We start from the raw sequence: 13,467 nt of genomic DNA, 5'->3' as shown, positions 1-13,467 counted from the left end.
AAAGGGCAAAACCTAGCTACTAAACCTTAAATTAAAATCTTCAATGTACAAAGCCCAAAACTTTGGCTAGATGTATGGACTTGGGTTTAGGCAATGTTGGGACCATCATGTCAACTTGCAAAACTAAAGGATTAACAGAAACGTCCAAAGCGTAATAAAAAAACATATATGTTGAACCGTTTTTTACGGCTAAATCTTTAAATTAGGGTATAATTTTTTAACGAGTTATTCACATAAAGATTAGACATTTTAAATTGTTTGTCTATATTTATAAAAATATTTAAATAAAGATTTTTTTAGCATTTCAACTCAATTTGAGTTAATTGAATTCTAATGTACATGACAGTTGAATTAATTATTACTTTAAAATAAAGAAAATAATAAAAACATAATTTGAGGCCTAATATGCGACATTTGAGAAGCCCTTATTTGAGCACTTTGAAATGTTTAACTTTCATTAAAGCATTTTTGTAAAGGTTAAGCCCTTATATAAGTATTTTGAAAAGTTTAACCCTTATGTGAGCAACCCCTAAAAGGTTGGGCCCTAACTTGTGCAATTAGTCATTTTTTTTATTGGTTTGAACAGCTTCTTAATAAACACATAATTGTATTTATTAAGAAGCACTTAAAAAATGGTTAACCATAAGGTGTGGTAGTTGCTTACATCATCTTTTAACCATGTGATCGAGGGTTCAATCTCCGCTCATGGAAATGGAGCATATTTCATGGCAAACTATTTAACTTTTCGGAGAGCACCCGTGATGAAGGGATAAGTCACTGTTGTTGACGGTGGACACCTTGATTACAAAAAAAAAAATCAAATTAATTGATTTGTAATTGAATGGTTGGATTGACTTGGTTTCTTACAATATTGTGATTAATATAAGATTTAATATTTAAAAGGTAAAAACCTACAATTTGCTACTTTTTTTTGGGAAAACCTACATATTGCTACTTAAAAACCAATGTTTTTAGAATCGAACTGTTGGCTAAACCAATTAAATCACTGGTTCGTCAATCCAACCAGTCTGACTGGTTTTATAAGATAAATCATAAAAAAAAATCATAAAAATTAAAAATTTGGTTCAGTCGGTTCAACCATCTAAGTCAATTAGTTTTTGCTTGATTCAATTAGTCTGTACCGGTTCTTAGGTCAACTAATTCAATGCGCCTCTCCGGACCGATATCCCGATTGATTCTCGATCCGACCAATTCGACAAACCGATGTGGTCTAGTTTAAACAACATTGCTTAAACTATACCATTTTCTTATTTTGATATATATATATATATATATATATATTGTTAAAAATAGTAGCTAAACTACTTTTTTCCCCAAGTTGGTACATATGTTAGTCCAACCATTACTCAAACCATTAAGACTTTTTTTTAAAAAAAAAAAGAAAAGAAAACTACTTAAAAATTATCATGTGACAAAAAAAAACAAAATTATTTTCTCTTTATTTTATATATTACTTTATCTTTTAACTTTTTCTTCCTCTCATCTTGGGTTTCTTTTATAATTTTGACCATTTGAGCATTTTAAACAATAGTTTTGATTGATAAATGAATTTTTTTAATCTCTTTAGGTTGAGCAAGCAAATGGTGAAGTTCGAAAACAAAATTAGTTGAGAGCATCTCGACCTCGAGAGGGCGAATTTCTAGCATTGCCAGACATTATAAAGGAAGAAGAAAGGAAAAAAATAGAAAAATAAAGATAAAGAAATAATGTAAAATTAAAAAAATAAATTAAAAATTAAAAAATATTTTTGATAGAAAAATAAAAAAAATTATTTTTAAAGTTAATACGGCGTGGCAGCCTATTATTGGTTAGAATTTTTTTATGGATATAACATTTTGGTGTAAAAAACGAAAGAATGGTTTAGATGCCACTTATGAAAAAAAAAAGTTTAAGTACCAACTTGAGGAAAAATGGTATAGTTAGTGTTTAATTTATGGGTTAAACTTTTTTAAAAAAAAAATAGATTTAACGGTTTGACTAATGGTTAGAGAAACGATTGTTCCAACTTAAGAAAAAAAGATAATTGAAGTACCACTTATGACAAAAAAATCTAGATAAAAGAAAATAATATAGTTTAAATAACAATTCGTGAATTAAGTATATTTAAAATATTAATCAATAGTTTAACATAAAAACTATCCCAAATCAATATAATACTTGAATTAAGAATTTTGGAAATGTTTATAAACAACAAAGCAGTGGATTAATAAAACATTAGAAGGTATCTCCAAAAAAAAAAAAACATAAATCATAACATTAGAAGGAAAATTTTGTCATATTTTGGGTTAGTTAAGATATTATGATACTTTTTATGAAAAGTTGTCATGATATTAATTAATTTATAGTCTTTGCATTATTTGTCACGTATTTAAATTGTAAAGTATTGTAAGTTTATATAAATTTTACATGCTATGAATTTATTTTATATAAATTTTAACAGATTTATATATATATATATATATATATTTATATATATATATGTAATATTTAATTATTTTCACATTCTTTTCATGTTTATTTTTATGGTAAGTAATAAAATAGTATGTTTTCAATGATATCGAAAACGGTGGTTTTGAAACCCGTTCTCTGATGATCGAGTTTGTTAATATTATTATTTAATATTAATGAGTTTAAATTAGAGTTAAATTGAGTTTTGGTGCGGTAATTTTGGTGATTGATTAATTAATTCAGGTATGAGGACTAAATTGTAAAAAATCGTAAAAATTAATCGCTATTGAATTTTAGTTGATAAAGGCTTAAATAATGAATCTATAGGGATTTAATTGGAAATTACGCCAAAATTTATTATGGTGGATAGTTGTGGCTTTGAAATTGGTGTGAATATTTGAATTATAATGTTTTAATTAGTAAATTAATAATAAAACATGTTTTTAACTTAAAAGAAAAAGGATGAAATTCACCGAAAGGAAAAAAAAAAGAAAAGGATGAAAAACACATTATTCATCATCTTCAACCTCAAAACTGAATTTGAAAAGAAGAAAAGTCCACAGTTTTCATTCAAGCCTTAAGTTTCAATTGGTAAGTCATTTTTAATATGTTTCTTCTATTTTTTATGTTTTTGAGATCCTGAGGACTTAATCTAGCTAGCCCAGGGACTATTTCATGAACCTGTTAAAGTTTACTAAAGTTACCATTTATGTATTCTTGAAGCTTTTGTTGTTAAATAGTTGCATGTAAGCTTAAATGTTAGTTGGACTAATTTGTAAAGTGAGATTTTGATAGTTTTGTCATTAAGGACTAAAATATAAAATTTGAAAATAGAGGGTGAAAGTTATATTTTATGTGCTGCTAGTAAGTTAGCTAAGGATGAATTTGAGATCAGTCTTGAAATCAAAACTCAAATTTAAAATTTATGGTATTTTCGATTTTGGGGACTAAATTGAAATAAAAGTAAAACTTGAAGAATTATTGTATAGATGAAATTGAACTGTTTTATAACTTCAATATGCTGTTAGTTGATATTTGGAATAGATAATTGAATAAAGTTATGGTTTAGATCAAGAATTACCACAACCAGAGGATTTACACGAGGAAAAATTACTTACTAATCCTTAACATCTAAATCATTTTTTTTATGTAAGTTCATACAGTATAAATATGTTTAAATTTTTGTTGAGTTATATCTGAATGTTCATTAATGCTCTATTGATAACTTGAATTGGTTATGGACTAGTACCTAAATTGAGGATTTAGTTTAATTAAAACAAATTGTTATGAAATGGTATTGTTGAGATTAAATCCTGATGAACTTAGTAAAAGTCTCGTATACGAGGTTATAGATTGATGCCCAATGGTTTTGAGCTCCAGTATTTTTTGCAGACTTGAAAATACATGTTACATAGGTTTATATCGGACGAGCAACTTGATGTCATTTTATAGGTTTAGCTCGGACGAGTAACCTTACATGTATATTAAGCCATGGCTAGGTTATGTGTTGTGTATATTTATCTCATATGAGTAACCTGGCACTATTGTTTACGATTAGCTCGGATGAGCATTTGATATTATTTTCACATGTGTACTAAGTTCTTTTACTATGTTTCCTCGGGTAATAATAAAAGATGAAAAATATGTAACTATGATATTGATGGTGGCAAAAGGATGATCATGATATGGATTTGAGATGAAAAATTACTTATGCTTGATATATGGCTATTTGAATATATATATATATATATATATATATATATATATATATATATATATATATGTGTGTGTGTGTGTGTGTGTGTGTGTGTGTGGTTATTAACTAAATCTCATTTGGTTGATGTTGTTGTGTATGCTATGATAGGTGAAATTGTTGCACACTGAATTGTATTTGTTAAATAAATAAAGTAAGCTATTTGTTTATATTGTATGATCTTACGAAGTATTTATAATACTTACTCGTTGTTACTACTTTCTTTGTAGGTTTTGGACGTCCGAAAAGTGTCAATTGGATCATCACGAAGCACACACCTATCGTCTCTTGATTCGGTAGACTTTTTGTACATTCAAGTTGGTTTTTTTGTGGCATGTACATGGGATGGTTGAACTTGTGCAAGTTGATGAATATGTTTTGGTATAGTTGTTCTTGTATACATGTATATATATAGTAGCTTGTAAAAAGGACGCATGAATTCTGGCTAAGTTTAATACTTAATATTCTAATGTGAATGGCAAAGCTTTGTTGATGATTTGAATATGATTTGGTTTGTGGTATGAAATGCTTATAGGTTAAAGTATGGTTTGTAATGACTTGTGTTTAATGCTTATGATGGTGTCTTGAGGCATATTCGTTAGAATTAGGTAATTGATTTGTTTAAGTATGCTTTTGGTGTATTTTGTATAGGTCTAATGAATGGTTAAAGGCTTGTTTATGACACAAGTAAATAATCGATTGTGTGACTTGATTTAAAAGACACATTTTGGCACACACAGGCTGGTGACACGGTCATGTGCTCTGTATGATCTTGGTGGTTTTGGTTAAACACAGTCACAATCTTTCACACGGCTTGGCTACACAGTTGTGTCAATTTTTGTAAGATTTTACATTTAGGTCCACACGATCTCAGTTTGTTACATGGTCGTGTGGCCCTGTTTTATACTTTTGCTTAGTCTTTTCTAAAATATTTTAAATTAGTCCCTATTTGTTTCAAAATTAATTTTAAAGCTTTCATAAGTTCAAATTAAGCTCGAATTTGTATTCAAGACATGAATTGTTTGATGAATTGATGATTTAAGATTGTTTTGAATAAAATACTTGAATTAAATTGCATGTTTTGGATTTTTTATTTATTGTAGCATCTTGTACCTCAATTCCAGCCACGGAGACGGGTGAGGGGTGTTACAAGTAATATAAATTTATATATAATTTTTTTCTAGAATTAATAATTCCTCTCGTGTCAAGTTTCATACATTTGTTTATTAGTGTTGTCTAGTAAGTTTGTTAGTTTGAATGTACAATTAGCTAGCTTATTAGATTACCAAATCCAAATATTAGTGTTCAAAAGAGTATTGGATTAGATCAAGTATGACTACCAATGCTCCTTCTAATAGGTATGCGAGCGGAATAGGATTATAAGTTTGCTCAAGTTGCGGATTTAGCCTAGGGCTCTAGACGAATGAAGAAAAACTTGGCATTTGATACAACCTGAACTCAAACAATTCCAAGTCAGATCTAAAAATTCAAGGCAAAAAATTAAAATAAATAATTAAGATAGAAAAAAAAGAACAATTGAAATACATGTTCTACGATATGTCAAAGGTGCCCCTAGACAGGGTCTACTATATGAAGATCGTGGAAGCACACAAATTATTGGATATTCAAATGTTATCTGGAAAAGATTTCCTTCAAATAGACAATCCAATTCTGGATATTGTGTTTTCTTTGGAGGTAATTTAATATTGTGGATGAGTAAGAATAAGATGTTATGGCGAGATCAAGTGCAAAAGCTGAATATAAAACAATGGTCTTAATTACTCGTGAGCTAATTTGGTTAAAATGATTACTTCAAGAATTGAAACAAGAAACTAGTAGCAATTGAAGTTAATATGTGATTGTGGAGTTATGCCTCGCATTTTCAGATCAAACAGTGTGTGACGTCGTAATGATGAAGTGTTTCTAGTCCCGACGAACAACCACGTTAGGACAAGAAGAGAGGCTTCGTCTCGATGATGCGACACCACCTTTGTCCTGGTGACACGAATGCCATGTCACAACGTGCACCTCAAGATTTTTTGCTTTCTTCTCACAATTAAACTTTGTTTCTAGTTTCCCACTTAAACTCTGATTAACCTAAGGATATTCTAATCATATATGCTACGAATTTCAGCCTATAAATAAACCTTAGTTACTCTAGGTTTCATATAACAAAAATATTTAGATTGGGAGAATTTTGTTCTTTGTTTTGAAAGGTTTTTATTTTGGGGCTTTAGGTTTTCCTTTTTATTCGCTCCATCTTTTGTACTCTCATTTCTTATAGTGAAATCTCTTTTTGCCCGTTGTTTTTTTAATCTTCTTTTGAGGAGTTTTTCTACGTAAAATTTGTGTATTCAATCTTTTTAATTTTATTTTATTTACTTGTTCGTTGTATACACGGATTAATTCCCAACAATGATTACCCATCAACACTACATATTGGCTCAAATCTAGTGTTTTGTGAGAGAACAAAACACATATAGGTTGATTATCATTCTATGAGGCAAAAGATTAAGTCTAAATGTGTTTGCTACCAACTTTTTTAATTCAAATGATAGGATATTTTAACTAAAACTCTTAGGAAACCTCATATGTTTGTTTGTTTGTTTTTAAATTCATCCGCCAAGACTTAATCATACATACAAGTTTTATAAGAATAAAATAAAAATACCAAGTGTTTTTTTACTCTTTTCTATTTTATATGAGCTTCTATTATTAAAATAATTTTTTATTATAAAATTTATTTCTCTTTATGAAATTTTATAAATAAAATAATTAATATAAATATACTATTAATTCATTAATAAACAATTTATTTTAAATAACTAAGATTATGCTTGATAAAGTGAAAAAAATAAGTGCTAAAAAGTGTTGAAAAATAAGTAAAAATTAAGTTATAAAATTTATTTGGTGTATTACTTAAAATTAAATACTAATTATAAATAGATTGGTTGATAAAGGATAATATAATATTAAATGAAATAGAATAAAATAAAATAGAATAAAATAAAATAAAACAATTGAATTTATTCTCTATTAAGTAATAAGTAGGACTTTATCTACTTATCATTTCTCACGTTTTTTGTGGAAAAGAAATTCTATCTAGTAAACTTTATTATGAGTTATCAAACATGTTTAAAAAATTAAGTTGCTGAAAATATTAATTTTGGATTGATGAAAATTTTTCAACATTTTATCAAACAGGGTCTTAGTTTTCCCTTTTATCACTTTTAGAATTGCACTATTAGCAAAGGCTGATGCTTTGGACCTTGAAGGCTCGGGTTCAAGTCTCACCATTTTCTTTGTGTGGGATTTGTCCAGTTTCTTTTTGAATTTTTTCCAATTTTGTCTGATTCTTTGTATGTTGTGCATTGTATTGGTTGATTTTATATATTATAGTAGTTGATCGGATATGTATTTGTACTTGTACTTGCAATTTTGTACCATGTCTTGTACTTGTAATTGTACTTTCTTGTATCAATGAAACTTTCAAAAAAAAATACAGATTAAAACCATATAATTATATTCTATAAAAATGACATAAATATAGAACAAATAGTTTCCAATGTCACACGTGTTGTACATGATTTTAGTTTAATTTTTCATTAGTTTTTCAAATAATATATTTCTAACTACTATAATTAGTGTAAAGTAATATTTGTTATTCAAATTGTTGACCATAATTAAAATATATTAATTTATTTAATAATTTTTATTTTAATGTATTTGTAATAAAATTTTAGTATGTTTGAATTTCTATCATATGAATTTGACTAATATTTTTCCTATGTTGAAAATTTATTATGAAAATAAAATTTTGCCACATAACTTGGGAAAATTGCAACTTCAAATTGTTTTAGTCTGTATATATAGGTTAGAATTTGCTAATTAAAACAAAAGTAATATGATTATTTTTTAATATTTTTGATCTGATAAATATAAAGTAATTTAATATAAAATTTATTTTATTTATTATATAAATTGATTTAATAAAAATATTTAATAGGATCATAATTTTTATTTATAAGTATGATAAATTTTATTGTTTAATAAAATACTTAAAATAAAAAAGTCCAGTTATATAATGAACAACAAAGACTATACTCTTGAGTTAAAAATTTCTTCAAACTCTGCTTATATATATTATAGATAATATACAGTGAAAATAGGTTAAATTCTAATATTAGTCCTTGTACTTTATAAAAATTATGGATTTAGTCTCTGTACTTTAATTTGTTCATTTTAGTCCTCATACTTTTTTAAAATTTAAAGTTTCAATCGTTAGCAAACAATAACTGTTAAATTCATTAAGTTCAGTTCTATTATTTTCAAAATCTGATGGGGCAAACATATTATCATATGTCTAATGTCATGTTAAATTGTTACTTTCACATATTACTCACTAAAAATCCAGTTAATGGATTAACGATTGTCATTTGTGTCAAGATTGAAATTTCAAAAAAAAAAAATTAGAGACTTAAAATGATCCAATTGGAGAATACATACTAAACCTACAATTATACGTATAGTACAGGACTAGTAACTAAATTTAACCAAATAAATTTAACTTCTATCTTTAGGTCAAAACTAAAATTTCAAATTTCAAAATGTAAAAATATTAAAATTGGTCAATTTAAGCCCATTGAGTCTTAACTCGATTGGCATAGGTATTGTTGCCAGGACATGGTTTTGAGTGTGTTGAAATGCATTATTCTCCTATTCATCGTGTAGGGAGGAGCTATAAATAATTCTAACTATTGTGTAAAAAAAAGCAGTTATTGGTTGTACTCTGTTGATTATAAGTAAACCCGAGGGATTAAGCATTGAAGTTTATATGTCAACTCATGTTGTATACTCTTAAATTTACTTAAAATTTTAGTATTAATATACAAGAATAAATATTTTTTTATTTTTATATAAAATTTTAAAATATATTCACACCCAAAATATTATGATTTTCATCTTAACTAAAGTAATATTTAGATTTTTAAAATTTTCCAAAAACAAAGAAGTCTAAAATACAATGTTTTGTTTTTGAAAAATATCATGATAAATTTTAGTAGTAATTTTAGAATAATTAAGCGAAAAGCGGAGAAAACAACTATTACTGTAATGTAAAACCCGCCTCTGTCGGTAAAAATAAATAAGTGGTGTATATATATATATTATATAAAACTGGGAGGAAAAAAAAAACAAAATTCATTTGGCCATTTCCAATCCATATAGATCTGCTCGTTTCTCGCTCCCGATTCTGAGGAAAAGAAAACGGTTTCTCAAGAGTTCAAAGCTTAACAACGGAGAGTCCTTTCAGGTCACCCTTTTTTCTACTTCATTATCTTTTATCATTTTGACCGTTTTCTTTAAGCTTTGTATTGATTCTTTTTAAGGATCTCAACTCTTTTTTTTTTTTCGCATTCAATCATGTTCTTTTCATGTCAATATTTGATTCTTTCTTTTATCAACGATTGTTTTATATATAAATCTGGGGTTTTGGTAGTTGGGGATCTGGGTTTGCAATGCTTTGTTCTTTTTACAAACCTTAGGTTCTAGTTTGGTTGGTGGAAAGCTGAGCGAAGGTTTTGGGATCTCATGTTCTTTTGCTATCTGGGTTTTTTGGTGATGGGTGATTGATTATTTGCTGCGTTTGATTTATGTTTTCTTTTTCTCTGTTCCGAGATTCTGGCCATTTTCTCTTTTGAAATTTTATTAGTAAACAAACGTAGCGTTAGGGTTTCCTTTTGCATTGGATTCAATGATTGAAAATGACTAGCTAATTTTCTTCTTATTTTGCTGCACATGGTCGTAATATCTGATGATTTTTGGCTATTAATGCTCCAATTATCGGAGTGCTTAATTAATTGTCGAATTCATATGTATCTGGAAACTTAATAGATTTCTGTGCTTAAATTGATTGGATTCTACTCCTATGATATAGGATTTGAAGTTGATATTGAATGGAGGGAATTGGGGGCGACAGTGCAGCAGTTGCATCACCTTTGCCTCAATGGGGGCATGATGCTTGGAGGATCTATCAGTATTATCTGGATAAGACTACTCCTCATACAGCATATAGGTGGATTGGAACTCTTGTTGTAGCAGCTATCTACTGTTTGCGGGTCTATTATGTTCAAGGATTTTACATAGTTTCATATGGCCTTGGGATCTACCTGCTGAATTTGCTAATTGGGTTTTTGTCCCCTCTGGTTGATCCTGAACTTGAAGTTACTGATGGACCTTTGCTTCCAACAAAAGGCTCAGATGAATTCAAGCCGTTTATTCGTAGGCTACCTGAGTTTAAGTTCTGGTAATTGAAAATTTATTGGCTTCTCATTTGTAGACACTTTATATATTTCAGAAACATTTAATTTGCGGAGTTTGTTTCTTTTTGTGTGTGATTTGGTTTATTAAGGAAACAATCTGTTCAAGGTTTATCCGTTTAGGCCAAGTCAAAAATCATCATTTATGAAACTTGGGGAATGTCAGTGCTTGATTTGAGATATTATTAACTTAAAGATGTCTTACTTTGCTGTGGGCGGTACTAGCTTGTATTCAATTGAAATGAAGGTCTTAGTGTTTTTTTTGTGTGTGTGTGTTTGACTCTTTAAATATCCTTATGCAGTTAAAAGAAATTATTAAAAAGCTTTAGTATTAAAATTTCTCGGACAAACTTATTTCCAAGATTCAGGCTTTTCCAATTTACCTAGCATCTTTTTAGCATGCTTGATGGTTGAGTGCAACAATTCTAGCTTGACTATCGGTAAACACCTTTCCATTATGTGCTCAAGCGGTAACGGTAGAAATGATACTCTAATTAAAGTCTCTGGTTCTGCAAGTGCAGGAGAATGTGCTTGAGAGCATTTGCTCTTACCTGTCAATTTCATTTAGCCATTACCTTGTCATTGTCAATTACTCGATCTTGTGCATTCCACTATTAGAATGTAGAATCTCTTATCTATTTCCTAAGTATGTTTTTTTCTATTTATAGAATAGAAATGTGATACTAGTGAGTGGTGTGGAAATGTATTTGGACCTTTTTTGTCTTGCTTGAGATTGTATGGCTTTGTCTTAAGTGATAATACTCAGTTCTGTTTTGTGATTCCTTCAGGTACTCCATGACCAAGGCTTTCTGCATAGCATTTGTCATGACTTTCTTTTCGGTATTTGATGTTCCTGTCTTTTGGCCTATATTGCTTTGTTATTGGATTGTTCTCTTTGTCCTTACAATGAGGCGTCAGATTGCACACATGATCAAATATAAGTATATTCCATTCAGCTTTGGGAAGCAGGTCAGCTTCAACTGAATATATATATTTTCTACTCTAATAATTGCGACTATGTCAGCATGTGTCTTTTGCTTGTACTTTTAATTTCTAATGGCTACCGGGACCTTCCAATATGCCTGCTTGAAAGATAACAATCTTTTTCTTTTCTTTATGGACAGAAATATACTGGTAAGAAAGCTTCCCCAAGTAGCAATGGCTCCCGTGTGGATTGAAGCTTGGCTGGTTCACAGGGTAAGTAAATGACCTGGTGGAAAAATGCAAAGTTACATCCAAATGATAATTCATGATAACTGATTTTCACCTCTGCTGTTATGGATTTTTTAGTATGCAGTCACTGCAAAACAAAAGTTGTCCCTGTGACGGAGTGCTGGCACCCCATTACTGAAACTTCATTGTTTATACTCATGGTGATGAAGAATTTGATCGAAGTTTTCGATATTATTTGTACAACATAGTATTGTTTCCCTCCGCTGCTCTTCTACCTTACTAGTAACTAATTATTAGTGACAAAAGATCATATTTCTTTTCAGGAGCTTTCTTTTGTACTCCATGGGTATTATAATGAATACATTTTCCACAGGCTGTTTCTGCTGTCATTTTTTTAAATTTTTTATAGATAAAATTAACTATTATTATGATGTTTTTGAGTATTGGTTCAAGGTGTAGTTGTAATGGATTAAGAAATGATGGCAATTGACAATTCATTCACAACCTGGCATTTATTTGCACAAAATTATTCTATTCTTATTTCAATAGGAAACAGCAAACTAAGCTCTTTGCTCTTTACTAATACGCATATCATAGGGACCAATTTACATCAGGATTCACTACCACTAGCAAACCTAAAATGGCGTCATCTACTTATTTTGATTCAGACAAACTGATGATGGTGCTGCTCAACTGTAGTATATTTGACATCTGGGTATAGCTCTTAAGCTTCAATTTTGAAGTTTGTGTGATCTACTTTGACAAAAACCGAGTGTGCGATTGACAGTATCACATTCAGGGGAATGGCAGCTTCTGCAAGAATGTGAGACAATTAAGCTATGTTAAATCACCCAAATTCCTTACCCTTAAAACTAATTAATTCATGGTATGAGGACTGACCTGAATGTTCTTAAGCAATTGTTCTTCAGAAAAATAGATACTCTCAGGGGTCTTGCCAATCGTCTTTTCCCACAAGGATTCAACGTCATTGAAAGAGTATGTGTTGAGAGGGGGACTAATGTAGAGTATTTTGTTCAGGGTTCTAGTGTCATTGGCTATAGATCAAAGTTCGTGACCATTGTGCACAGACTGTCCCATGGAGTTCAACACATTAAATGGGTTCATTTGATCCGTTTGAACTCGTCGAATTCATGGAAACATATGGAGAAACTCATCTACTTAAAGCCTTGGTGGCCCAGTGAAATACTCCGGTAAAATTAGAGTTACAAGGGTAATTAATGTAAATCCTAAGGGATAAAGATGTAGAGTTTAAATCCCTTAGGGCTCTCATCTTATAGATAGGCACAAATCTTGATTGTCGATGTAAATAAATTTGTACCGTTGAATTTGAGGGAGCTCAACTATAAATAGAGGTCTTTCCCCTCATTTATATTAACTCAGTTGTAAACCTTTAAAGTAATATGACACTTTCGAGAGCATTTACTCAAACACTTGGTGTGCACTATTTTTCTTTGGCTTTTTGTTTGCGACTTCTTTTGTCTTTTGATTTTGCTTCAGCTTTGCTTTGGTGCCTTAGAGAATTTCTACGAGAATTCCCACTTTTGCGGGAGTTAGGCTTGTAGCGACGTAAAAAAATTTAGTTTCGCTTGGTCGCTAATTATGGCGATTTATTAAACATTTGAAAACCAACTTTCGATTTTATTAACAAAGGGAGTCACCACCGATCCTTTTTTATAGGTGTGATCGGACACCTAATAAAATTATTTTAAAACAAAAAGAAGGCCAAATTTAGGT

General features: G+C 29.5%; 1 protein-coding gene across 1 annotated transcript; it reads left to right on the top strand.

Moving 5' to 3' along the window:
- Nucleotides 1-9,381: 9,381 nt before the first annotated feature.
- LOC108477036 (protein RER1A-like) lies at nt 9,382-12,216 on the top strand. Its single transcript, XM_017779451.2, has 5 exons — nt 9,382-9,533; nt 10,158-10,526; nt 11,328-11,508; nt 11,664-11,736; nt 11,830-12,216. The coding sequence occupies exons 2-4, from the start codon at nt 10,177-10,179 to the stop codon at nt 11,715-11,717; spliced, it is 585 nt and encodes a 194-aa protein (XP_017634940.1). The 5' UTR covers nt 9,382-9,533; nt 10,158-10,176; the 3' UTR covers nt 11,718-11,736; nt 11,830-12,216.
- Nucleotides 12,217-13,467: the final 1,251 nt, after the last annotated feature.

The sequence above is a fragment of the Gossypium arboreum genome, chromosome 12 (genome assembly GCF_025698485.1).
Source record: "Gossypium arboreum isolate Shixiya-1 chromosome 12, ASM2569848v2, whole genome shotgun sequence".
Lineage (NCBI taxonomy): Eukaryota > Viridiplantae > Streptophyta > Magnoliopsida > Malvales > Malvaceae > Gossypium > Gossypium arboreum.
The sequence above is the reverse complement of the archived record's forward strand: the minus strand, read 5'-3'. Positions and strand labels throughout refer to the sequence as shown.